This window comes from Neomonachus schauinslandi, chromosome 4 (assembly GCF_002201575.2).
Source record: "Neomonachus schauinslandi chromosome 4, ASM220157v2, whole genome shotgun sequence".
NCBI classification, from domain to species: Eukaryota; Metazoa; Chordata; class Mammalia; order Carnivora; family Phocidae; genus Neomonachus; species Neomonachus schauinslandi.
The window spans coordinates 46,393,754-46,419,638 of NC_058406.1; the positions used below are offsets into that span (position 1 = coordinate 46,393,754).

The 25,885-nt window shown below is 37.6% G+C and overlaps 1 protein-coding gene across 1 annotated transcript in view; it reads right to left on the minus strand.

Moving 5' to 3' along the window:
* Positions 1-8,350: 8,350 nt before the first annotated feature.
* The window catches only part of MYSM1 (Myb like, SWIRM and MPN domains 1), a 36,957-nt gene continuing 19,422 nt past the window's right edge, over positions 8,351-25,885 (minus strand). The window contains exons 9-20 of the mRNA XM_021683950.1: positions 25,129-25,259; positions 23,918-24,021; positions 22,372-22,449; positions 20,566-20,651; positions 17,764-17,818; positions 17,314-17,364; positions 16,557-16,631; positions 15,753-15,941; positions 14,641-14,773; positions 9,835-9,940; positions 9,604-9,661; positions 8,351-8,588 (exon numbers count right to left, since the gene is read on the minus strand). Of these exons, the coding sequence (XP_021539625.1) occupies positions 8,421-8,588; positions 9,604-9,661; positions 9,835-9,940; positions 14,641-14,773; positions 15,753-15,941; positions 16,557-16,631; positions 17,314-17,364; positions 17,764-17,818; positions 20,566-20,651; positions 22,372-22,449; positions 23,918-24,021; positions 25,129-25,259 (1,234 nt within the window). The 3' untranslated portion in view covers positions 8,351-8,420. The remainder of the gene's footprint in view (positions 8,589-9,603; positions 9,662-9,834; positions 9,941-14,640; positions 14,774-15,752; positions 15,942-16,556; positions 16,632-17,313; positions 17,365-17,763; positions 17,819-20,565; positions 20,652-22,371; positions 22,450-23,917; positions 24,022-25,128; positions 25,260-25,885) is intronic.

Here is a 25,885-nt window from a genome sequence, read left to right on the forward strand (position 1 = left end):
TCAATGTAAGTCAATCTATTCTCCACTGTGAATTTTACCTGGGGCCCTTGCGGGGTAATCTGAAGTGGGCAGTTTGAGCCCCTGGGCCCCTTCCTGCTGACTTGGGAGGTGCTCCAGTCTGAACCCCATAAGGAGGTGGCCTGACAGCTTGGGGTGCTTTCGCTCCACAATAGTGATGGCAGGAGGAGCAGGAGTGATCGTGCTGGGGGCACGGAGGATGGCAGAGGGGCCAGCTGTGTGAGAGGCACAGGTAGGGGTGCAGACACAGGGCAAGGGGCAAGGGCGCCACTGACAAGGCTGCAGGTAGATTCAAAGTTTGGAGCGACACTCCTTAGTATGTCTCCTTTCTCTCCCTACTGCTAAAAAGGCTGTTTCTCTGGTTGATTTTAAGCCCTTTGCACGAATTATTCAAAATATGTCCTAATGCACTTTCTTTGGGAACAGAAGGCGTATTCCCCATCTTCCTAGGTAAAAGTTCAGGAAGGACACAGAAGAAACACGATTATGACTAAATGAAGCTCAGAATACCTGTGTTAGCATTCATTCTTCCCCAAAAGTCAGAGCTTCACCAACTGAACCGAACGGCTTCCTAAACAAACTAAGAGAGCCAAACCAACCCTCCCCACCCACCCATTTGGAGGTAACTGAATGAGAGGAAGGAATACCAGAGAGCCTATTCAGTGGCCATCCTTCCTCTGAGGTTCACATACATGGGCCAGGCAGTGTTGCAATAAAAAAATCATCTTCTTAGTCATAGGGTTATAACTAAATGTAGACCAGTCAGCCAGTACTCTCCCCAGAGGGCTTTGGGAGGGGATAGTTAGCATCTCCCATCTTACACACACACACACACACTCCAACAGAGATCTGCACACACACACACACACACTCCAACAGAGATCTGCCCAAATGCGTACCCTGGCTTCCTGTTAATCTCCCTCACGTCTATTCCTTTTCCCAATGGTACCTTCACAAATTCGAACAGCCCCTGCCACAACTCAAGCGACACAAGCCTGGACAAATAAGTTATGAAAACCCGAAACAAATGGTTCTTTTGAACCAACAGCAGGGAACTAAGGAAGGATGGGATCCAGTGTGCACTTATGGGGGGAACTTACCAGGAGACAAGTTTCTAGGGCCCACTGATTCTTCAACTCGTATCTTCTGCTTCACCAAATGCAGTGAAGGCAGTCGATGCAGTTCAGGGCAGGCAAGAAAGTCCTCACAACAAAATAGGTTTCAGCAGCTGCCCAGAACTTCCTGTCCTCTGCATCGGGTGGACTCGCCATGAGTAGCTGATTCTGACCTACCACAGCCAATGGCTCCGTAAACAGCTGAGCCCGGCGTGCTGCCAGGACCCACTTACAGAATCCCCAGGGGGCTGGGCAAACTGAAAATACAGCTCCTGGCTGGCTTACCAAGGATTGCAACTGTGGGGGCGGGGCGCCTGAGTGGCTCAGATGGTTAAGCATCTGCCTTCGGCTCAGGTCATGATCCCAGGGTCCTGGGATCGAGCCCCACGTCGGGCTCACTGCTCAGTGGGGAGTCTGTTTCAGCCTCTCCCTCTGCCTCTCGCCCTGGCTTGTGCTCTAATAAAATCTTTTAAAAGAAAATTGCAACTGGGGCACAGGGGTGCAAGAGCCCCTGGCTCCGGGCGCCCCAAACAGACCAGGTTTGGCCACTCGCCACTGATAAAATCCAAGGGCAGAGAGACAAGTGGTGGTGCAACCAGAAAGGAGTTTATTTCAATGAGGCCATCACGTGGAAGACAGCAGACAAGCAGCTCAAAGTCTGTCTCCAAAGTGCTGAAAATACTTCTGGGTGTCTATCAGGAAAATGTGGAGCAAAGTGGGTGGGTATGAGCAGGTGGGCAGTAAGGGTCAAGACAATCATCATCTTGGGGTCAATCATGTGGGGTCTTGTTGGTGTCAGGGCAGTCCCTATTATTTGAGGGGTAGTTTTGGTCCCCATCATGGGATGCTTTACCCACATGGTCTTTTGCCCTAGTTAAGAGATAAGCAATGAAGGACAACATCAATTAGAAAGTACAGACTGAGGTCAGAATGGAAGTAGTTAAAAGTCCTCCTTCAAGAGGTTTTGTATTTGCTAGGAAAAAAGACTGGAAAGTTAAAGACCAGTCAATGAGTTAATTCTGATTTTAAGGTGAGATTTTCTCTTATTTTATACCTTCTGTATCCTTAGTTGACTCAGTGTGAATTACCTAATGAGCATCTCCATGGCCATCTCTGGCCAAAGACTCACCATTCTCAAGTATTTCTCACTCCTTATCTCCATACCTGTGCTAAGGACACTTCTCTCTGGAACATCTCTCTCCAAATGTCACTTAACTAAACCCTGCTAGGATGTTTAAAGGTAGATCTCTTACAAGAAATCAATCTCACCCCTCACATTCTAGAGAATGATCTCTCATATGTCTAAACACCTATTCCCAGGGCACCTGGGTGGCTCAGTAGGTTAGGCATCTGTCTTCGGCTCAGGTCATGATCCTGGAGTGCCGGGATGGAGCCCCACATTGGGCTCCCTGCTCAGAGGGGTGTCTGCTTCTCCTCCTGCCCCTTACCCCGCTCATGTTTTCTCTCTCTCATTCTGTCTCTATCAAATAAATAAATAAAATCTTTTAAGAGAAAAAAAAAACACCTATTACCCTTGAAGTCTTTTATAGGCATTTATAATCAATTCCAGTTTGTATCTTAGTGTCTTATGTTGGCTTTTATGTGTTTCCCACTTACTTATTAGGTAATGGGCTTCTTGTGGGAAAAAATCAAGATTTACTCATCTTTGTGTCCCCTACAATGCTCAACATAATAGACACTAAACCAATGTTTGAATTAATGGGGCATATTTGCAATTCAGTGTGTATGCTGCTAAAAATTTAGAAAAAGACCAAATGATTCACCACTTTTTTCAAAATTTTATTTATATAGAATCTTCAGAATGTTTCCCTTTAATTTTTACCACAAGCTAAAATCTCAAAGTTTAAAATCAGATATTTTATGTCATTGTTTAGTACAGGGAGAAGAGTTCAACCATTTCAAGGAAAAGCTTTCATAACTGTATAAACATTAATATTTACAATATTCTTTAATATAGATTTAGACAATGTGGCATATTTAAATGTACAAAATAGTTTAAGTCATTATATTCCATTACAGAACATTTCAAAATTCAAAGTAATAAAAGAAATCCATAAACACTAATAACATTTGGGGAAAACAACAGCCACAGGTTTATCAATAATCACAGTAAACTTATATACTTATACATAATACACAATTTACAATTTACATGTCAAATCCACAAATTTAAAGATCTATGACCAGGCTATTTAAATCATGCTGGATTCTAAATACTATTTTATAATTCATAGCTCAAAACAAATGTTCTGTGGCAACCTATGAAACAGGAGTACAAACTATGAAATCATATTTAACATTCTTCTTAAATCCTAAGAGACTACTTTAGGGAACTTCAAAGACAGCACATAAGGCATTTTTCCCTGAAATTAAAGTTCTTATGAATATATTCATAAATATATTCAAAGGAAGAAAATACAAAAAACCCAGATATCATGAGTTAATTTTACCTTCTCGAATTTAGTTTGGTATACAACATCTGGTATAATCACAGCTTCTCTGAGAAATTTTTATTTTCTCCTGATTTAGGGGGCTAACATATTTATTCTCTGCCTTGTTCCAGAAAGAATTTAAGGTGGCTTACAAGATTCAGAAAAAGCTGGAAAGCACAAATTACAGGGCAAATGAAAAAAACAGAGAAAACAGTTTGGAAGACTAGCACACATAAAACCATTTAAGAAAAGGTCAGGAATTGAGTAAGTTAAAGTATATGACATTATTCTCCACAGTGATTTTCTGAAAGTACTGTAAAATATGATCTTAATTTTTAAGAAAACTATTTAACAGATGGTAAACTGGGGATACTGATCAAATCTGTTAAATTTTGTATTAATCCTGATAGAGATGATGACAAAAATGTGCTTTTTCCTTTGTGCTTGGGTGAAGATAACTTTTCCTAAATACCATGATGTATGACTCTGGACTTAAGTCTCTTGTTATTGGTAGAGGACAGTGTAGGTGAAAAAATACAAAATTTGGGTACCCTTACTTAATTTCTGAGAAATTCATCCACCGAATGCCTGTTGCTGACCCGAGGATAGGGAGCTATATGTCAGGTGGTCAGGTGTCCCTAGGTCTCCTTGTCCCTGTGCAAAGCATCAATCCTGGAGCATCCTGCCTACAGCACTTACCCCAAGTCCTCCAGCTCACCTCGTTAGGACCCAGCAAGACAAACAAGAAGGCAAACTGAAGAGCAGGAGGCCTGCTCAGGCTGGCTTGTCGAGGCTGCCATTGCCCTGCTGCCCAGGCAGCTGCGGAGGTTCTGACCCTGCTCAGTCTGCACATTACTGACCTCACTCCACTTCGGTGGGGGAGGAGAGTTTTGGAGAAAAGGCTGGGGCAGCATTAATCGCCTTCCATAAAATACGAATGGATCTGTTCAACTCTATCCTTCCGGCCTTGCTTTTACTAAATGCTAAATGAACCATCTTGTACCTACATTCTGAGAGGTAAGTAGAGGGAGTGGGGAAAAAGTAGGGAGCGGGGCTTGAGGGAAATGAAAGAATAGGGGTGGCAGGATATGTGGCATGAGTTTCAAAACTATAAATTATGGGTCAGAACAAAAATATCTACCTGAAAGCTAAAACTAATCACTGTCTATCTTTTTTTTTGAGGATGACTGTTTCCAAGCAACACTCCTAAACTGTGGTCAGGTCAATGAAGAACGAAGTTCAAGTCTAGAGCTCTAAAGCCCCGGCATTGCAACGTTCTTGGCTGGGGTGGCAAAGCGGCCCTAGGGTTTGTGAGATAGGTTTTACAGGGGACAGGGTCATGACTGCCGTTTTTCGAGCGATACCCTTCAGAATACAGGCAGGGCCACCTTAGCTTTCAGACAACGTGCCTCCGGCCCACAATACTTTGAAGGCCCATAAAAATGTTTTCATTTCTTTTAAATTCAGAAGGAAAAAAACACAATAGGAAGTTTTCAGAAGGAAAATATACAATATTAGATTCATTTTATACAAATGCAGTTGTAATGAATTTTTAATATTTTCTGAAAGAAGACATCCAAGAAGGCAAAAGTGTCTAAGTCCTACCTAATGTGGCTTTGAAAATAGTTCAAGAAAATAATGGAGGGGTAAGGAGAGTCTGATCTTGTTGATCTTATTCCACTGATTTTTCTTTTTTGAATTACTTTGGGATTAGATTTTTAAAAGAGTTAAGTCTAATATTGGAGAAGTACTAGTGTCAATTTCCACTAGCCAAGCAGGAAAAGAAAAAAAAATTAAGTTCATTATTTTATTATCATTGTGCAATCTTAAGAATCGAATCAGGATGAAGAGATCTGGGTGTTTTCAGGTCCTGTCTCCACTCCTGTAAATAATACCAGAGGTAGGTTTTCCTTTGGGTCTCTGCCTCCTGAACCTCCTATATTACACTGCCCCTCAGTTCCAGACTTCTGCGCTTCTCCAAGGCCCTAGCTCTGACTACCCTAAGTAGCCCAAGTTGGCAGTGACAGGAATGTGGGCACCTGCAGTGGCAAAAATGTTTTAAGAATATGATAAGAGAAAAAAGGAAACAGGGAGAATGTACAAGGGAGGAGGGGAGGAAAATACCACAGATAAAATTACACGGTCCAAGAGGCACCTGGGTGGCTCAGTTGGTTAAGCGTCTGCCTTGGGCTCAGATCATGATCCCAGGCTCCCTGCTCAGCCGGGAGTCCGCTTCTCCCTCTGCCCCGCCCCCTGTGTTCATGCTCTTGCACTCTCTCTCTCAAATAAGTAAATAAAATCTTTAAAATTGCGGGGTGCCTGGGTGGCTCAGTCAGTTAAGCGTCTGCCTTCGGCTCAGGTCATGATCTCAGGATCGAGCCCCGCATCAGGCTCCCTGTTCAGTGTGGAGCCTGCTTCTCCCTCTCCCTCTGCCTGCCTCTCTGCCTATTTTGCTCTCTCTCTCTCTGTCGAATAAATAAATAAAATCTTTAAAAAAAACAAAAATTGCATGGTCCAAGAAAAAAAAAAAGGGGGAAGAATTTATACTAAAATGTTACCTGTGGTTTTCTAGATAATAAGATTTATATATTTTTATTTATGTTTCTGTTTTTTAAAAAATATTTTGAGATATATCTATCATCAGAAAAAAACACTCAGTAAATATTATTTAGAAAATTGTGCTCTCCAAACTCTAAACTCTGAGGATTACCATCTTTGAGTTCCTCATGGTATGGCTTAGGTTAGTAAATATGGTTAACTACCGGCATGCAGGGGACCCAGATGAGAACAGAATTTTTAACAATTTCCATTATTTTCTATCACCCAAATTAATCATTAGTATAGGGAAATGTCAATCAAGAGCTAATTCATACCAACTTCTAGGATGTGTTCCCCATGTACAATGAGGAAAACATGTCAAAAGGAAGAGTACAAAGGAATCAATTACTACCTTTTACAGAATTGCAGACTTTCTGTGCTTGGAAGGAAAAACGAAGTCATAAAATTTAGACCCGTGGATTACAGGTGAAGAGTCTGAGGTCCAGACAGATTATGTGATGTTATCACTGCTACAGAGCAAAGCTGATAACAAAATTAGGATGAGGATGAGGACTCGGGTTTCCTGATGTTTGGTCTGCAGCTCTTACCACCCCCAGTCCCAAATCCCAAAGGTAATTGTGTTATAAGTTATGTTTCATTGTTTATCCTAACTACATATAGAAGAAATGCATTTTAGACCTGGAAGGTTGTTAGGAAGATAACTTAGACCTCATTTACACAAGAATTTAGGTTCAGAGGTCAACTTATATCCCCTACCCTCCACCCCCACCCCCAAGTCACAGGGTTGAGCCAAGATGTAGGCCATCTAGAACTGGCTCACTGCTCCCTCAGACACTGCCATATTCTTCCATGGCTAATGGTTACAACCAAAAAAGGTAAAAATACAGAATCATATCCAGATAAGGTGTAATAAAACTGTTATTAGTAAGAGTGCTTGGAGAATGGGTGTAAATCACTTCTATGGCTCACAGAAATAAACTCAAATCTATCTGAGTAAATCAGGCAGCATGACTGCTAATTTTACTTGAAAATATATTTAAATGTAAATCATAATTTTAAGTTTTGTTGTTGTTTGAAGATGATGTAAATAAGGCCTTTCAGTGTCTCAGGTTCATATACCTGAAAATAAATTATAAATGTTTGTAATTCTCTAGAGCAGAGGTTGGAAGATAATGGCCAGCAACCCATTCTCTGTGAGGCTCATGAGGTAATAAGAATGGTTTTACATTTTTAAAGGACTGTAAAAAAAATACAACAAAGAATGTCTGATAGAGACAGTATGTGACCTGCAAAGCCTAAGTTTTTGACTAACTGTCCCTTTACATAAAAAGTTTTGCTCACTTCTGTTCTACATTTAGAAAGTCTATGAAACTGGACTATATATATGTCCTGGAAGGCTTTTTTGTTTTTAAAATTAAATCTCTGATTTAATATTTAAGCATTATTAAAATTTGCCTCTTTCTCCTGATAGCAGGTAGTAGGAAAAAAAAATCTAGTTTGAGAGTTATGATTATCTGTGTTCCAATTAAATGAGGTTTTATCGCATATACTAAGTGGACATATAGTTGAAGCTAATTATTTTATGTATCCAAAATCCATATTAAATGTTTCAGCTAGCTGAGAAAATGGCACAGCCTGTAGTATTATTGCTGTAAAATAAAATGGAAACAAATATCTATAATGAAAAACTGGCAATTTGATTCTCTCCATTGGTCTCTTCTCTATGTTTAAGATTTTCTCCTTAGGCCTCCCCTGGCCTCCTACGGCGTGTTGTTAGATTTATTACACCACTAGTTCTCAACCATGTTCATTACCTCAGTGACCATCCGTCCACATCTCATTTGCAACCATAAATAAAATCTCATCAAAAGACATGGAAAAAATGGAAGTGTTCCTAATGAGACACAGATGTGAGGTACCGAGAGTAGAATGACTAGTTTGGGGAGAAATAAATATTAGAGATATTGCATTTATCAACCTGAATACAACAAAAAAGCAGACAGCCCCTCAAAGTCTCCTGCAGCACTCACTGGCCGGTGGCGGGGGGGGGGGGGGGGGGGGGGGTGTGTGAAGGACCGCAGACTGCAGCAGACCCTGCTTCACACCACACTCTGACAATCACTGTGTGAAAACAAGTGTCATAGGATTTATGCGGCAAAGTTTGGATTTTGTGAACTAGAGAAAAAATATTAAAGTTGTGCCACTATTAGCTAAATTACAATAATTTCAAGAAGGATCTACTATGTCAAGATTAAAAGGTCTTCCTTTAAAATAATTACATTAACAATTCCTTTGGACCCACAGCACAGTTCTCTTCAGCCACTCCATTCTCTTGCTTGCTTTTATAATTGGAAAGGAATAAATTTTCTATTTGAGTTAAGAATTCTTCAGCAATGAAGCAGTTAGTCACTTTGCTCAGAGTTTTCCTCAGACACTCCAAAAGCTAGTTGAAAACAAAAATTTTATATTTAAAATACACAAAAAGTATAAGAGGGTTTGCATTACTATCATTATTGTATCCCTTTCCAAATCTCACATTTTCTAATATGCAAATGAGAAAGTCTCCTTAAACGTGGTTTAAGATAAATTTATGATCAATAATCATACAGCCAAAGTGTAGAAGTCACTGTTGAGAAATGTTTAGGCTAGTTCCTTTATGATTTTGTATGAAGACACAAACCTGAGATATTAAGTGTGATGCTTTCTACTTTGGACAAATTTGTGACTTTACTTCTTTTTTTTTTAGTAGTTACACTTACAAAGCAAAATAATCCTGTAGAATAAAAATCTGTGTACATACACAGGACTCTACTATTTCAAAATTAGGATGCGAGATAGAGTCTGTTTCCTAAAAAATATGCATATTAATCTTCCAAAAGAACAAAGAGAAAGTGGCTTTAATAGAAGGGGGTAAAAACTATTAAAAGGAAACTTAGTATGTTTAAATTTTCTATTCTCAAATTGCTACCAAGAAAAAAAAAAAAGGTGTTGCCATACTGGTCTTTAACTCTTTATACTCATGGAAACAAGAAGTGAAATAAAAGAACTCAGGACTCCTTTATCCTACCAGAAAGTTCAATAAAATGACCACTTAAATGTAATTATTAGATTTGTAATACTGTTCTTGAAAATGATCAATTGTTAAACCTAAATGGAAACATGGCGCTTCTGAATTTAATAAAATCAGAAAAATGTTCTCCACTGTGTACATTAATCTGCTAAGAAATTTATCGGCCAACACAAATTTATTCTAGAATAGTATTATTTCTATATGCAAGTGTGGGCAACAAAACGCATTACTAATGATCTCTTAGAAATTAATTTTGGAAAGGAAAAAGCAATAAAGAAATACACAGAAAATGTATCCACAAAGCATCTGGCATCATGGGAAAACACATCAAGATGAATAGCTTTAGAATCCATGAACAATAGAACCAATTAAAATGAAACCAGCTTACTTTCTGCAAACAAGTCAGGTCAGAATCCCGGCGAAAGATTTTATCCATAGGGACACTGCTGTTGGAAGAAATATGAAAACAAACTGATGAAACAAATACTATAATCAGTTTTGTAATAAACTGTCACTGATGCTATATATCATAATTTTATATTTAACTTGGGTTTTCTCTAAAACCTAATTTAATGAGAAACACTGCAGATGTGCAACCATCTCAAAGCACAGTACATACCTATGGGATAACCGATATTTTTCTATTATCCATCTTGTCTTTTCAAACACTAATCCCCACTGAGGTTCTTCCAGCATCTGTTGTACTTCAAATTTGTAAGGTAAACCTAGAAAAGCATAAAGAAGCAGACTGTCATCAACTATTTCTTAAATCCCCAATCTCCTTTTAATTACCTAAAATCCTCATCCCCGCAACTTGGCAGACCAGCTGAACAGCACTTTAAACACAGTGGGCATTCATTAAATATTTACTGCCTGGCTGAACCTGGTCCATCAAACACATTAATGCCAAGCAAGCAATTAATACTAATAAAGAAAAGTAAAAGTACCATTTGCATGACAATTATATATATATATATATATATAATGTAAGGAACTGAGAGGCAGGGTGATTACATAATTTATATCCAAACCAGGAAACTTTCTGAGTGAAAGGGGGCATTGTTAAAGACTGTGCCAGAACCACGGGCTTAAACTGACACTTAGCTACGCAAAACAAGACATATTCCATCCCAGTGATTTTTATTTTTATACAGATTAAGCTTGCAGCAATGCTATAAGGTAGGCAAGCATTATTCCTATTTAACAGACAAAGAAACTGAGGCTGAGACCAGTGAAACAACCTGTTTAGGCTGGTGAAGTGGAAGAGCCTGGGTTTTAAGCCCCAGCAGGTCGGCCTGGCTTCTGAGCCCACATTCACTTTACCACCCTGTAGGTGCTAATCTAACAACAGCCAGGGAATAGGATTAACTCTGGAGAAGCAGCAACTGCACTTCTCTGTCAAGCTAAACTCTGGAGGAAAGGAGCTCAAGGGGTGGATACCATGCACACAGCTACAAAGGAAAAATATCAAGGATGAGCCTACTTGGAAATTTCTCATGTAACCTTCAAAATCCCCCTGTAACTTTATTTGTAATGTATTAAAAGAAAAGCTCAGCTGATTCATTACCAAAGGTCAATACCATAAAAATAATAGTAAGACTTACATAATGCTTACTACATGGCAGGCTTAAGGTGCTTTATATACGTAAGGCCACTTAAGTGAACTAGCTACCAGTATTGTCCCCCCATTTTTTGGGGGGGGGAGGGGATAAAGACATAACCTGTTCATCAGCATATATATAATTATGAAGAGGTAGAGCCAGGATCTGAACCCAGGCAGTCTGGCTCGAGTTTCTGTTATTAACTTTACAATATACTGCCTCTCAACTGGGTTTTTGTTAATATAAGGCTTTTCAAGTAAATACAATGCCAGCAAATCAGAAGGCGTGAAAAAAATGAAAGGAAAAAACATCACGACTACACTTCCTTACAATATAAGCATACTTTGTCAATATGTTCTAAAAAGGCCTTTACCCCCATTTTTTTCAGGTGGATCTTTTCTTTTTTTTCATTTTTCAATTCTCCTCCATTTCACTTTTTCCCTCCAAAAACTTAAGAAGAGTGACACATTACAGCACACAAGATATTAAGCAAACTCCTTTTGGTGATATCAATAATTTACTTGATATGCTTGGATTACTTAAAAGCACAGACAACAGTATAATCACAACTACCTACTGAAGATCTATTATTTCCTAAGCACCTGACATATATTACCAGCAGTTTTCACAACTCCCATGTAAGCAAGGTAGTAATTTTTATTAAAGAGAGCGTGAGCGCACGAGTGGTGGGGGCGGGGCGGGGGGGCATGACAGAGGGAGAGGGAGAAGTAGGGAGAAGTAGACTCCCTGCTGAGTGTGGTGGAGATGACGCAGGTCTCCATCCCAGGACCCTGAGATCATGACCTGAGCCAAAGTCAGATGCTTAACTGACTGAGCCACCCAGGTGCCCCAGCAAGGTAGTAATTTTTTTCACATTTTATAGATGTGGCAAAAGGGAATGAGCAAGGCTAAGTAATATGCCCAAGGTAAAATAACCAATAAATGTCAGAGCTGAATCCAGGCAAGCAACTCCTACTCTTAATGAAAGCCAAAAATAAGAATGAAGAATAATGCATTTTCAGTCTGTGCTGGTGGAAAACCATGAAAACACACACACGCACATACACAAACTATACAGCTCTGTTTGGTATTAAGAATATTTTTCTAAGTTAAAAAATGGCACTAAAATCAGTACAAATTTCCTTTTGTACTAAATATTTTTAATCCATTAAAATATCAGAAGAAAACTAGTCACTAAGTGTATTTCCTGACTAATACAAGTATAGAAATGCTTATCCATTAGAGACATTTTAAAGGTAGAATTTGGGTATATACCTAACAGGAAAAAAGAAAGGACAGGCCACGCCAGGAAAGGCGAGGAAGAGAGAACCTAAGTTAAAAGTACAGTAACACAAGACATCCCCTGGTTTCTAGAAAACTTTAATTCTTGAACCAGAATGTTTCCAAGAAGAGCAAAGTGAAGAGCCTAGGACTAAGACCGAGTAAGCAGTGTTAAGAGGCACTTAGGCGACAACTCTGCTCAACAGAACTTTCTGCAATTGTAATGTTGAATCCTGTGTGCTGTCCAATCGTAGCTTATGAGAGCATCCAGTACTGTCCTCTCTCATCCTTTCAAGTGGTTCCTGCCCCTGACTGGGGTACTTTCTTCCTCACATGCACTGGTCTGTGTTTTCTTGCAATACTAAATTCGTACCTTTGACAAATCTCCAGAGTCGGGCTCTCCATGTACTTTTCTGCTCTCGGGTCCCCTGTCCTGCAAATTTAGTTGCATTTGTCTCTCTGTCACCTCAACTCAGGCTGCCAGCCTCTGGGTAGGGTTCTCCTCCTTGTGTCATACCTGGAAACTCTGTTAAGTTGGTAAGCAAGCTAGGGTAATTCGGGGGCTCTCCTCATTTGTTTCCCGTCTCTCAGCAATATCCCCTCACTGCCTGATGTTATGACCTAAACACCACTGTCTTATACATTTGTCCAGTTTTGTGGTTGTTTCAGGGAGGTCTTTGGTACTTCCTTTGGGCCAGAAGCAGAATTCTAGGAACTGAATTGTAAATTTCATTTAATTCTAATTAAATAGTCTTATGTAACTGGTAGCTACTGTATTCTCTGTATACTCTGATACCATCAGAGTACAGGCTCACTCCCTAAATCTAGCAGACTGTGAGATTAAAAAGATGACTTAAATTGAGAATAAATTAATTGTGATTACTCCTTTTGTAACTTTTTATATTGGGCTTAAGAATGTTGTAGACAAATGTTATGTTCAAAATGGGCATTTTGAACTGAAGTCAGTGTCAATACTATTCATTCAATAAAAACCAATAGAGTGCTGACCACTTCCTAAGTTCAAGGCAATTGATTAGGTGTTGCTGGGGCTACACAGACAAAGACAGTTTGGGCTCTCTGAGGTTCACATTTTAGTGAGACATGCTAAAGAGATACATTAAAGGACAAAAGCACCATGAAGGCAGGAAACAAGTGTTGCAGGTGTACAAAGAACAGAGCAACTAATTGCAATGACATGGGGATAATGGTAGGGTCTTTACCAAAGAGACGGGATCTAAGTGACATTATGAAAAACAAAATTAATTTGTTAAACAAACATTCACTCAGTACCTGCTTTATGCCAGGTCTTGTGCTAGAGACCGAGGATAGAAAAACAAATCTGGTATCACGTCTACCTTTAAGGAGCTCACGAGCTAATGGGGTAGAGTACAGTGTGCAGTGACAGCATCAAGAGAGGACAGAGAATGAGAGCAGTGGTGGTAAGGATAGAGAAGAGATAATAAATATCCTACAGATGTCACTGTTTCTTCTAGTCTTTTCCTTTCTGTACACACTCGCCTCTTCCTTTCCCCTCCCTTCCCTAGTCTGCCACATCTATTCCCTGTCCAGCCAGAGCTGACTGGACCACAAGTGAACCTAATTCCCAAATGAACCCAATCATATGATGGCCTAAGCCCAAGAAAGCACAGTCTTTCTTGGGTCAGAATGGAAACTAAGAGAAGGAAACTAGTCAGGCACTGTTAAGCCTAAAACTGAGAGGCCATGGAGAGCTGGTGACAGGGTGGTCATTTTTCATTTTTTTCCCCATTTGAATGCCATTGCAGAGAAAGTCAGTCTGCATTCATAAGAAATTTCCTGAAAACAGAGACTCTGTGTATTTTGCTTACAGGAGCGTCTCTAATACAGGCATACCTCAGGTTATTATGCTTCACTTTACTGCACTTCATTTCACAGCTATTGTTTTTTTCATGAACTGAAGGTCTGTGGCAACCCTACGGTCAAACAAGTCTACCAGCAACATTTTTCCAACAGCATTTGCTGACTTCGTGTCTCTGTGTCACATTTTGGCAATTCGTGCAATATTTAAAAATTTTCATTATTGTTATATTTGTTATGGTGATTTGTGATTAGTGATTATGACTCGCTGAAAGCTCAGATGGTTAGCATTTTTTAGCAAAAGTATTTTTTAACCATAGTACAGAGTAAACATAACTTTTATACACACTGGGAAACCAAAAAATTCATCTGACTAGCTTTATTGTGATATTTACAATATGGAGCCAAACCTGCAATATCTCGGAGGTAGGCCTGTACTTAACATGGACATTGCTTGGCCCAAACTTTTCTCCACGTTGTAATCCTTTTGCCCAGTGGCCATGGTAACAGAGTAGGGGCTTGAATCTAGAAGGATATCACCAAAGGGAAGAGGACGGCTGCATTACATGGTGTGCAAACAGTGATCCCTAGTTGAGGGTACAAACTTTTCCATCACATAGTTTCGCATAATTATAAATTCTTTAATACGTAAGATTCAAAGAAATGATGGCAGAAATCAGGTGAAGTTGTTTTTGTTGAAAACTTACGGTAAGAGCCATCTGAGCTAATTTCATCACTTATAACCAGGCAGGTAATCTGGGAATAAGGTAAAGGATTGCTCTGATTATAAGGACTAACAATCATTCCAATGAACTTTGCACCGCCTCTGGAGAAGTAACTCTACAATTAAAAGAAAAATATAATTAGTCTTGACTGCATAAATTTAAAAATCAGTTATTTACCCATACCAACATCTTAAACACCTAATGGTTCGGGAAAAAGGGACAAAAGGTGTGTTAAAAACTTCACATCCAAAAAGCAACTAAATGAAATATGTATCATTCCACATTCTAAATTTTTTAGGCCAAAATGTGCTCAACCCAACCAGAAGTGACCAGAAATGACCCCTTTTAAGGGTCATCACCTGGCCTGCAAAATCTGTATTTGCCATGAACATGTTTACAAATTATTTTCACTACGCTTCAGCTATAATCTTTATCAATATGGTAATTATTAACAGCTGCTGACAGCAAAAACATTCATCTATTTAACATAAACTGTTAGAATCAAACAAAACTTGATCTTTCCCAGAGATGTAAAATAGACTGGTAATGATTATTTCACTCATACCCAGTCCCTATCCTAGTTGTTCCCATCAATTTTTTTTTGAAAATTTTATTTACTTTAGAGAGAGAGAGAGAGCTTGAGCAGGGGGAGGTGTTGAGGGGGAAGGAGACAAAGAGGAAAAGAATCCCAAGTAGACTCCACGATGAGGGCGGAGCCTGATGTGGGGCTCATCTGAGGACGCTGAGATCATTACCTGAGCCAAAATCAAGAGCCAGACACTGAACCGACTGAGCTACCCAGGTGCCCAGTTCCCATAAATTTTTAAAGGCTCTGGCAGTACTTATCACTGTTACTTAGATGGTTTGTCTGAACTAAACAAATAGCTGATCTCCCAAATGTTTAAATAAACACGTATTACTCTTGTGATCAGAAAAAATGCAAAGTTATTTCAAAACTCCAGATGTAAATAATATTAGAAATGCAATACTTTGCTAGAAATGTTAAAAATACATTTATTTAATAGAAAGCAATGAAGGAGGAGAAAAAGTACAATTATTTACACACAACGTACACATAAGACCTAGAAGCCCACCTGGTATTTGGCTTGAGTGTCAATATCTCGTAAGGAAGGATTTGGATCAAAGGCAGGATGAGAATGATACCATCCAATAACACTATAACCTCTCACAGCCAAGGTCTCTGAGGCCTGTGTTTGTGAGACAGGATCCATCTCACACTGCAGTCCTGTACTCAGACTGTTACATGGCTCTGCTGCACAGACCTATAAAAAGATTAATCCTTATACGGTTACACTGAAATCCTGTTAATTCTATTACTTAAAGTTTTAGTTCTTCATACGTAGATACAGAAACTTTTTTAAGCTAATGAAAGTACTTGACAGTATCACAAGCAGCCTTTAACCTGCAATGAATGACACTCTAAAAGTGCAGTTGTATATAGGAACTCAGAATCCATGTTTCTACTCAAACAAGGCCATAATAATTGTTAGTTCTCCAAGTTAGCCCATATAATATCTGTACAAACACAGTCTTCCAATGACTCCCATTATTTATGATAATAATTGCAAGAGAGAAGTTTCAACTATAGGGTAGGTGCATGTTTCCTGGCTTTAAAGTAGTTGTAGCTTTTTATTGGTGAGGGCAATGAGGAGGCCTGGCTGGCAGTGCTCCCTCTTTCTTGATGGTAAAAGGAAACTGGTGCTCAATATACAGAATGCTAGTTTACTCCTGGGAATATCTAACCCACATTTGCATAGTCTCATTTATATCACGGGTAAAAGTCTGTATTTTAATTATATCCACTGAAATCTATAAAAACATTTGGTATGGCAGCAGTACTAAATAATTTAAAAAATTTCTTAAAGGTGAGAACTTACTTCAACTATCTTATCAACTTCTGAGTATCTTCCTCCTAATAGACCAATCACTTCTGCCATAGAAACATGAGCATGCTAAAAAGAAATACAAAATAGACTTAGCCCAAACATACAAATCCATCTGACAAAAAAATCAGAATAAAACTCACTTATCACACGAGAGTCATTTATAAGTACGGTAACTATGCTTTTCTAAAATAAAGTAGCATAGTGGAGGAATCAGATGCTAGGCTCAGTGCAAAGAAATTTAGGATTTCAGATTTATCTTCACTGCCAGCTGAGAAGCTTTGAACCAAACATTCAAACACTCCAAGATGCTATTTTTAAATTTACAAAATGAAGATACCATTTGTTTTCCTTACTCAGGAAAGGTATCGTATGGATATAATAGAAGAACGCCCTAAACAGACACAACTGTTGGAGGTCTCTGGAATTTAGTGCAAACAAGGAGCCTCCAAATTGTAGTTGTGCTTTGTTGCAGTTATCTAGAAGGCAGCAGACAAAGGATACCAGGAAATGAATATAGGGTTAATGATGATAAACAGTCTGCAAAACTCACATTAATTTATTTTCTCTAAAATATGGAAACATGCAATTGTTTGGCTTTTCTCCAAAAGAAAAGAGTTATTTTTAGATTCCTTGTAAAAGAGGATAGTTAAGATCCAAAATACACGTCTTCCATACTCTCTCTTAAGCCTGCAATAAAAATACACAAGAATAGAAATCAGAGTAAGTAAGCACAATAGATTATCCTTACCAAATCCATTATTAAAAGTGCTTCTGAAGCCACTTTCACCTGAAATGGCTCCTGAAATATAAAAAAAAAAAAAATGGGGGAGCATAAAAATAGAGATTTTGTTCTTCCTCACTGGAATGTCCACCCTTTCCTCCTTCACATGTTACACTAAGTTCTCATCACCAACCAAGGCTCAGCACAAACTAGAGATTTTTAAAATATTATCATTTAAAATCCTAGCATGGAGAAATGCTCTTTCATTTCCCATTTGTATCACTCATTTGACCCTTAATGTACCCTGCCTTATCCAATCTTTCATATATATATATATATATATATATATATATATATATATGCCTTGCACACACACATATATATATATATATATGCCTTGCACACACAGAAAAAGAAATACTTCATGTCTGACAGGGAGGCATTATTTATGGCCATTCACTGATGCATAAATAGTACCTGCTTTTCTTCACTGAAAAAATTACAAGGTATCAGTTGGAAGGGATCAAATGAGCTGGAAAAGAAAAAAAATATCATTTCTAATATAATCTCAATAACAAGATCAGGAAAATCACATTCATTTAAATTAGAAAATGTGCATCAATAATCTAAACCCCAATTCTCAGAAAAATACTAAACTAGAATTTCTTAAGAATGTTCCATACAACCCTTTTGAAAGAAGCACTGTTTTTTTGGACTCAATAAAAGATGGGAAATGACAGGACCTTTGAGAGAAAGTAATTCTGTTGCCTTAATTTCTTTTAACACCCAAAGAGAAGAATATTCATTATAAGTACCCACACATGTGTCCTACATTGAAAGCAGGTTTCAAAGTTTGAAGAAAATGTAACCAACTCCCTGACATGACATGGGTAAGAAAATTCAAGAAAGAGGAAAGTTTCTCAAAAACACTTGTAAGTACCATATCAGCATAGAGTAGTAGGTACTCAATAAATTTTTGCTGAATGAATAAACAAGAAGCAGTTCTGCTAAAGAAATTAATGTATATAAAAAGCTCTATGATAAACTTATTTTAAAATGAAAGAGTTAAAAAAAAAAGACAAAAAGAGGGGCACATAAGCAAGGGTAGAATACAAAAGCACGTATAAATCTGAGAGAAATGTTAGAAAGGCTTTTACCAGTGAAGAACTGAGGTTTGAGAAAGATACTAAGAATGATTAATAAGGTTTTTTTAGGCTATGTTCAGAGAAAGAAAAAACCCAAACAAACAAGGAATATGTTCATGTTAATAGGACTAGAAAACAGCAGGACTATTCAGTTCCCATTCTACCAGAGACTGTTAGTTCCAAAAGTCAGACACTTTGCATCCCAAGTGCCTAGAACAGTGCCTGATACATAACAAACATTCAGAAATATTTGTTGAATGAAGGGGAAAGATCCTCAAATAAAAAAGTGCATGAATAAAAAGAATAGAAAGACAGTGTACGCATCCCAGAGCACTGAAGAAGCATGATGTGAAACCCCACTGATCTTGTTGGAGGAACTGTACAGAATGGAAAAATTAGTGGAGGACTATGAATAGGCAATTATTGCAATGGCTTGTTTTCATTTTATTTATTTTTTTAGAGAGAGAAAGAATGTATGCATGTGTGAGTGGTGGAGGGGAGAATCCCAAGCAGGCTCCAAGCCCAGCACGAAGCCCAGTGTGGGGCTCTAACCTGGGGCTCGATCTCATGACCCTGAGATCATGACCTGCCACCCAGGTGCCCTGGGCTTGTTTTCAAAACATACAAAAAAGCAGACTTTAGAAGCAGAGAAATTACATGTAAATATTGGAAAATTCTGGAAAAGATTATTAAACAGGTGATTTTGAGCCTTTAGCAAGTGAAGAGGTGACTACTAAGAATAATAATAATGGATCTATGAAAATATGTCATGATAAGTAAATCTAAATTTCATTTCTGATACGACTGATCTGCTAGAAACTAGCAGACTCATAAAGATTCAAATATATTCTATCTGAATATAAGCAAGGTACCTGCCAAGATTTTTCTTCTGCATAAGATGAAAAAACACAGGTTAACTGTAGCAATGTACAGCTGATTGAACAATGATGTCTGAGGCTTACATTTATCTCATTTAAACATTTTAATCAGTGGTCAATGACAGAAGAGGTAAGCTTATTGAAATGTTGATGATTCAAAGCTACGAAGGCTAATTGAGAAAAGTGGATCTGGATTCAGAAAGATCCTGACAAACTGGAACAAGGACCTGGAAATCACAATAAATATGTCTCACATTTAGATTCAGAAAATCCAATGTCTGGATACTAGATGAGGAGTCCTAGCTTAGGGATGACTATCTTTTTTACATAGTTTATCTCATTTAACTTACTCTCACAACTGTAAGTTTTAATTTTTATTTTATAGAAGTGATATATAATGTAATAGTTAGCAGTATGGATTCTTTTTTTTTTTTTTTTTTTTTTAGCAGTATGGATTCTTAAACCTAACTGCCTGGATTTAAATCACAGCTTCGCCACTAACAAGCACGGGGGGCAAGTTGCTCAAGCTCTTTGTGCCTCAGTTTCCTCACCTATAAAATGGGAATGATATTAACTACTGCATAGGGTAGTTATGTGGATTAAATGAGTTAATATACATGAAGTGCTTAAAATTTAGCTAACTAACAGTGTTAGCTATTATAGTTACTATTTTATAAATGAGGACTGAAGGCTTAAGGCCTTATGTAACTTACCTGGGGACATACCCCTGGTTAAGCATCAGGGCTCTTTCCACTGAATATGACTTAGTGCCATTCCTAGATATCTTGTTTTAAAAGGGACACTGACAAAACTATAGTCTATTCAATGGGGCATTTGCAGAAAATAAGGGTCTAGAAAATCAAGACATTTAACTTACTTGGTGACCTTTACTATTACAGGTTATAAATATCAGATTATTCAAAAACAAGAAACCTTGCTAACAATCCACACCAACTAAAGAAAGAACTAGTCATTTCAAGAGGTTATCTATTTATAATGTCTAAGGAGTTGAATGACTACCTGTCATAATTAAGGCCCCTTTACAGCATATGTTGGATCCTATGATCACTAAACCCAAATAAATTTAAAACTTTTGCTCAAGGTCTTCCAAATTGATAATCAGTGAAATAAAAAATTTCAAAAATTTTAGTATTTTTCAACTTAATATGAATATAATGTTATATCAGATATTTTTTCCATTCATTTCCTAATCATTTGTGATAAATTAAAAAAATCATAGTTATATAACACTATACCTTTTTGTTGGTCTTGGTACTTTTGAGGATTTAACAGGTTTACATTTTTCCTCTTTTCTTCTTGCCAATTCCTCAGCAGAGAGATGCTAAAACATAAAACACAGGTTGATCAAAGAGTCCATCAGCCACTGAGAGGCAGAATTAAAACAAAAACAACTCTTTAAACCACATTTAAAGGCATGTGAGAATGAGATCCACTATGTTGATGTAGATGTGTCTCCTTCTTTCTACTAACAAATCGAAATGCTGGATAATATATAAAAAAAATTGTTCCAAAATCTACAGCCACACCAAACTTAAAATTTATTCCTTCTCTTGTTTTGCCTATTTCAATTAATGGCACCAGTCACCCAGGTTCAAAAACTTCAGAATCACCTGAGTCCCTCCTCTTACTTATTCCCCATTTCTAGTCACCAAGTCCTACTGTGTTAAGAGTTTTCTTTCCCAACCAGGAGACATCACAACATAATGATAAAGAGCACAGATTCTGGAGATAGAATGCCTGGCTCTGCTACTTACTGGGTGACGACCCTGGCCAAGTTACTGAAGCTTTCTGTGCTTTAGTTTCTTACCTTTAACATGGGAACACAAGTAGTAATAACAACAATGTCCTGGTGTTATTGTGATGATTGATTTGATTAATGTTTATAAAACCCTGATAATAGTAAGTACAGAACACATCTTTCATCCCACTTCTACTACCACTCTTATACTCTAGTCCAAATGAACTATGCATCTTTTCCAGAATATGTCTGGTATTTTTCCCCATCTGTACCTTTGTTTATGCCGCTCCCTTAGCCTGGGATGCCCTCATGTACTAATTCTCCTGGCTCATCCTTTATGTCACAGATGAAATATCACATTATCTGTGATACCTCCTCTAATCACAACCTTTGGGGAAGACCTGACATTTCTTAAGACCAATCTTATGTAACTTATCACAGGTCATCTTTCCTACTAGAAATTAAGTTCCTTCTAGGCAGAAACCAGGCATTAACTAATGTTGTACCTAGATTGGTGCTCAGGTGTAAGGTTGAGGACAGGGAATGGGGAAGAGAAAAAGAGGAGAACCTTTTTTTTTTTTTTTTTTCACTGAAACCCAGGAGGAAAAGTAACATTTACTAATTGGTATATGCAAGGCTTATTAAGTGCCTAGTACTAGGACCTCCACACATTTTATCCCGTTTACTTCACTTAATTCTCACAACAATTCTTTGAGAGAGATATTACCCACACTCTATAGATAAAAATCTGAATTTTAGTGAGGTTAAGAAACTGTTCAAGGTAACAAAGCCAATAAGCACCCATTCGCACATTCTTTCCATTCTACTGCACTAGTTGTTCACAAATAGAATACACACACACACACACACACATTCATTGCCTATGTTTCTTTTTATAACCTGTTTCTATTAGTAGAAATACTTTAATATTTGTAATTCAATTTATGTCTAATGTGTGGGACAATATTTTAAATGGTCTATCAGAACATCATTCTATAAATGTTTACTGCAATGAATTAGGCATACCAACTTCCTGGCACATTGGCAGATTATTCTTGAGCTAGAGACCAGAATGCAGAGGTAGATAATTAAAATACAGAAAATTAATCAAACTCCTAGTTAAGTGTACCAATGCCTTTATTTTGTTATTTATTGGTGACTTCTAGACAAGCAAATTAACATGGGAAGGATACACACACACACACCAACACAAACAAGTGTAATACATGTGGTATTAAGATATACAAATATAATTGAGAGAACAACTTTTCACTAATGAGCTATTTGCAAAGGTCAAAGTTACCTCAAAGGTTTGTCCTTCTAAGTCTTTTGCATCACACCAATTTCCCCATGGGTCTCGGACCCTACGTCTCCTTGTGCGCTGGGGTAAGATTAAAATAAAGCAAAAGGTAACAAGGTTAACTCGAAGAAATCACAGCACACTAATATACAACACCAAAATGATATTTTTCTAAAAATCAGTTAATTTCTTCATTAAAATATAATCTCTGATCGGCAATGACTGACAAAATTTTATTTTATTAATTTATCTTTAATAGCACTCTGCTCAAAAATAAATCAGTAATGATTTTCTGAATTTTACTTGGATTTCTTCTTGAAGTTTAATTTCTCTTCACCTTTATGAGTTAAACACTAGTTATGAGTTAAACACTAGGACAAAAGATATTTTTAAGACCAAAAGAACCACCAAGAAAATGACTTCCCTTTCAACCACTTGTGGTAGAAAACTTGCAAGAACCCACAGCAAGAGGTAGGTTACTGAAAACTAGAAGCAAATTAATTATTTCTCAGCCTTAGAAAGGGAAAGACTGCCTAGTGGATATAATTAATAAAAAAGTACAAAGTTAGTTGAATTACCAATACCCAGTTTTGTAAACCTCAATACTGAAGCCTTTAAAATGCACTGGCTCAGAAGCCAGCATATAAAAAGCACCCTTTCCAGCAACCATATCTAAAAACATCCTTTTTTACTACAGTAAATCTAGGTAGAAATGGTTTACGGCCTAAATACTCTGAGAAAAATACCCACTCTATTATCGGCACTTTTCTTCATTTGCCTCACCTATTACCAATTTAACCTATTTTATTAGTAAAACCAACAAGAACCCAATATGACTCTGCCTTTTAGAGGACTTGTAGGATTACCCATTTTTAAAATAAGACTCAGGTGGGGCGCCTGGGTGGCTCAGTTGTTAAGTGTTTGCCTTCGGCTCAGGTCATGATCCCAGAGTCCTGGGATCGAACCCCGCGTCGGGCTCCGGGCTCCACGGGAGGCCTGCTTCTCCCTCTCCCACTCCCCCTGCTTGTGTTCCCTCTCTTGCTGTGTCTCTCTGCCAAATAAATAAATAAAATCTTTAAAAAAAAAATAAGACTCATGAATTGTAAGAAATTTTAAAACTCACTAACCTCAAGAATTAACAAAGAAAGCTTACAATAGTTTGGATAGCTATTCCAAAAAGCTGACTCTCAAAGGTAAGACTTTTAAACTAACAAAGTAACTGAGGAGGACAAAAAGAGTTTAACTATATAGTTGTAAAAGACACACTAGATACAGAAACCAGAACCAGCAGTCTAAGACCACGCTAGCAAAGCACAATGCTTGTGTCAAGTCGGCCAGTGACCCGTGAGGTTTTTTTGGTTTTTGACTTTTAAACTAACATGGAACTGAATGGGAACCAGGAAAGTGAACGGCTAAGGTGAAATACAAGAGAAAACCAGTTCGTCCACTAAACGTCCACTTGTTAAGCAGCTGGCGAGAAGGAAGCACGCCTCACTTAACAGGGCAAGGAGCACTCTGGAGCGCTGCGTTGGCAAGGGTGGTTGCTTACCGCAGACTGCAGGCGCCGTGCAAGCCGGTACGCTTCCCCTGTAGCTTTTCGGTCTCTGACTCGTCCTTTGTCAACTGGTTGTGGCCTGTTGTACACAGCCTGTTCTATTGGAATTCAGGAAAAACAAAACACTCTATTACTTTCTGAAACTCATTTCTTACCTAGGAAGACACATCTACAGTGACTGTAAGTTGTAAGCCAATGTCTAAGTTGTTACACCTGAGCATCTATCTTAATCTACAATCACTTGGAAGTTCTCACGTAAAAGACTCTTAAGGAAATCCCAGTAAAATGGGGTATTCGTGAGATGGGTAATTTAATTTCTAATTAACTGAGTGCTAAGGCCACTTTGCTGAATTCAAAGATCTAATACTGAAAACATGATTTTTCTTTTGTGGCTGAGGAAGCTGTGACACCTTAGCTTTCTTGACCAGTCAGTCCCATATACAGTGCTTGGGGAAACAAAGACACTGAAATGAAGGACAGACCACAGGGCAGACTGTGAATTCTCTCTCTCTATGAAATAATCTCTGAAAGGAAACATTCTGGTTAGCTGTCTTCCCATACACATACAATATACAATATACTCCTCTGAAACCATGGGTTACAAAGTTCTAATTACCTTATCACTTTGCAACTACTGTTATCTTTCTTCAAAATGTCTGTGTCACATTAGTTCAATAGAAGTGAAGAAAACATTTAAAATCATGCATATTCATTGACTTTAAATTTGAGAAAAACTAGGGTGAAAGAAACTTTCTTCCATGAAAAATATTTTGGCACTTTTATTACATTTAAGTGTAGGGGCTCATAAATTATTTCCTTTATTTAAACACTGCTAGACAGTATTTCTAGCATTAATACAGATTTCGCAAATTAAATGGGCTATTACTACATTTTTCTTAAAATGACTTTACTTTTACTTGACAAAGAGCAGCACTGTTAAATTATTTCTACTACTTAGACTGCATATTTTTCCCTTTCATACCACCAATTTTCACTGTAGGTTACCGGAAAATATAGTTTAATCAACAGAAATCTGTTTAAAAAAAAAAACCTCAATAATACATTTATTTCATAATGTCATAGCATCTTCCTGAATTCTCTATCTATACTAAAATCTGCTTGAATTCTAACCATCGAAGAAGTTAATGGGTGCTCTAAAGATAAAAAATGTTGAGTAAAAGATGTTGTTGGGTTTTTATTTTTACCACATCCAAAATTGATTGCTCCTATCAACTCGAGGTATGTATGAATCCGTCCAATACAATTAACATCCCCACAGTTCTTCAGGCCAGGACGTACTGAGGTCTTATTTAAGTATTTCGGTTTGCATATCTCCCTAATTAAGAGATGGAAGTACAGTTATTTTGGATAAATAAAAACATGAAAAAAAGATTTCTGGGGAAAACTTTTAATATTTGAAATATCTTAAAAATTTACCCCCCTCAATCTGTAAATGTGTAGTAAAAACAATGCTAATACATAAAACCCAAATTTTAAATATCTTTAAATGATACAATAACTTATGAGTATAATGTGATTGTTACTAAGTATTATTTCTTTCCCATATGAAATGTAATAAATTCCAGTTATTCCAGGATTTTAAAGTTAGAAGCTTTGTCTACAGATCCAAATTCAAGCCTCATCTTTGAATAAAAAGGGCACTCTGATAATATATCTGAAGTATTTAGTATTAGGCGTTCCTTATTTTTTAATATATTACTTAGGTTCATCTACTTTTACTTTGCTGGACAGTATCTTTTAATTATAAGCTACCTTACAAATACTTAAAAGTTTATTGGTTTTTAAACATTAGACCAATAAATACCAAGTGCTTACTCTCCATGGAAAACAGATATTACAGGGGATTTCAAAGGAATCAAGAAAGGCCCAAAGACTATGAAAAAATTAAAAGGTTTACATAATAAAACACATATTTACCGAATATACTTATTGTGCCACAGT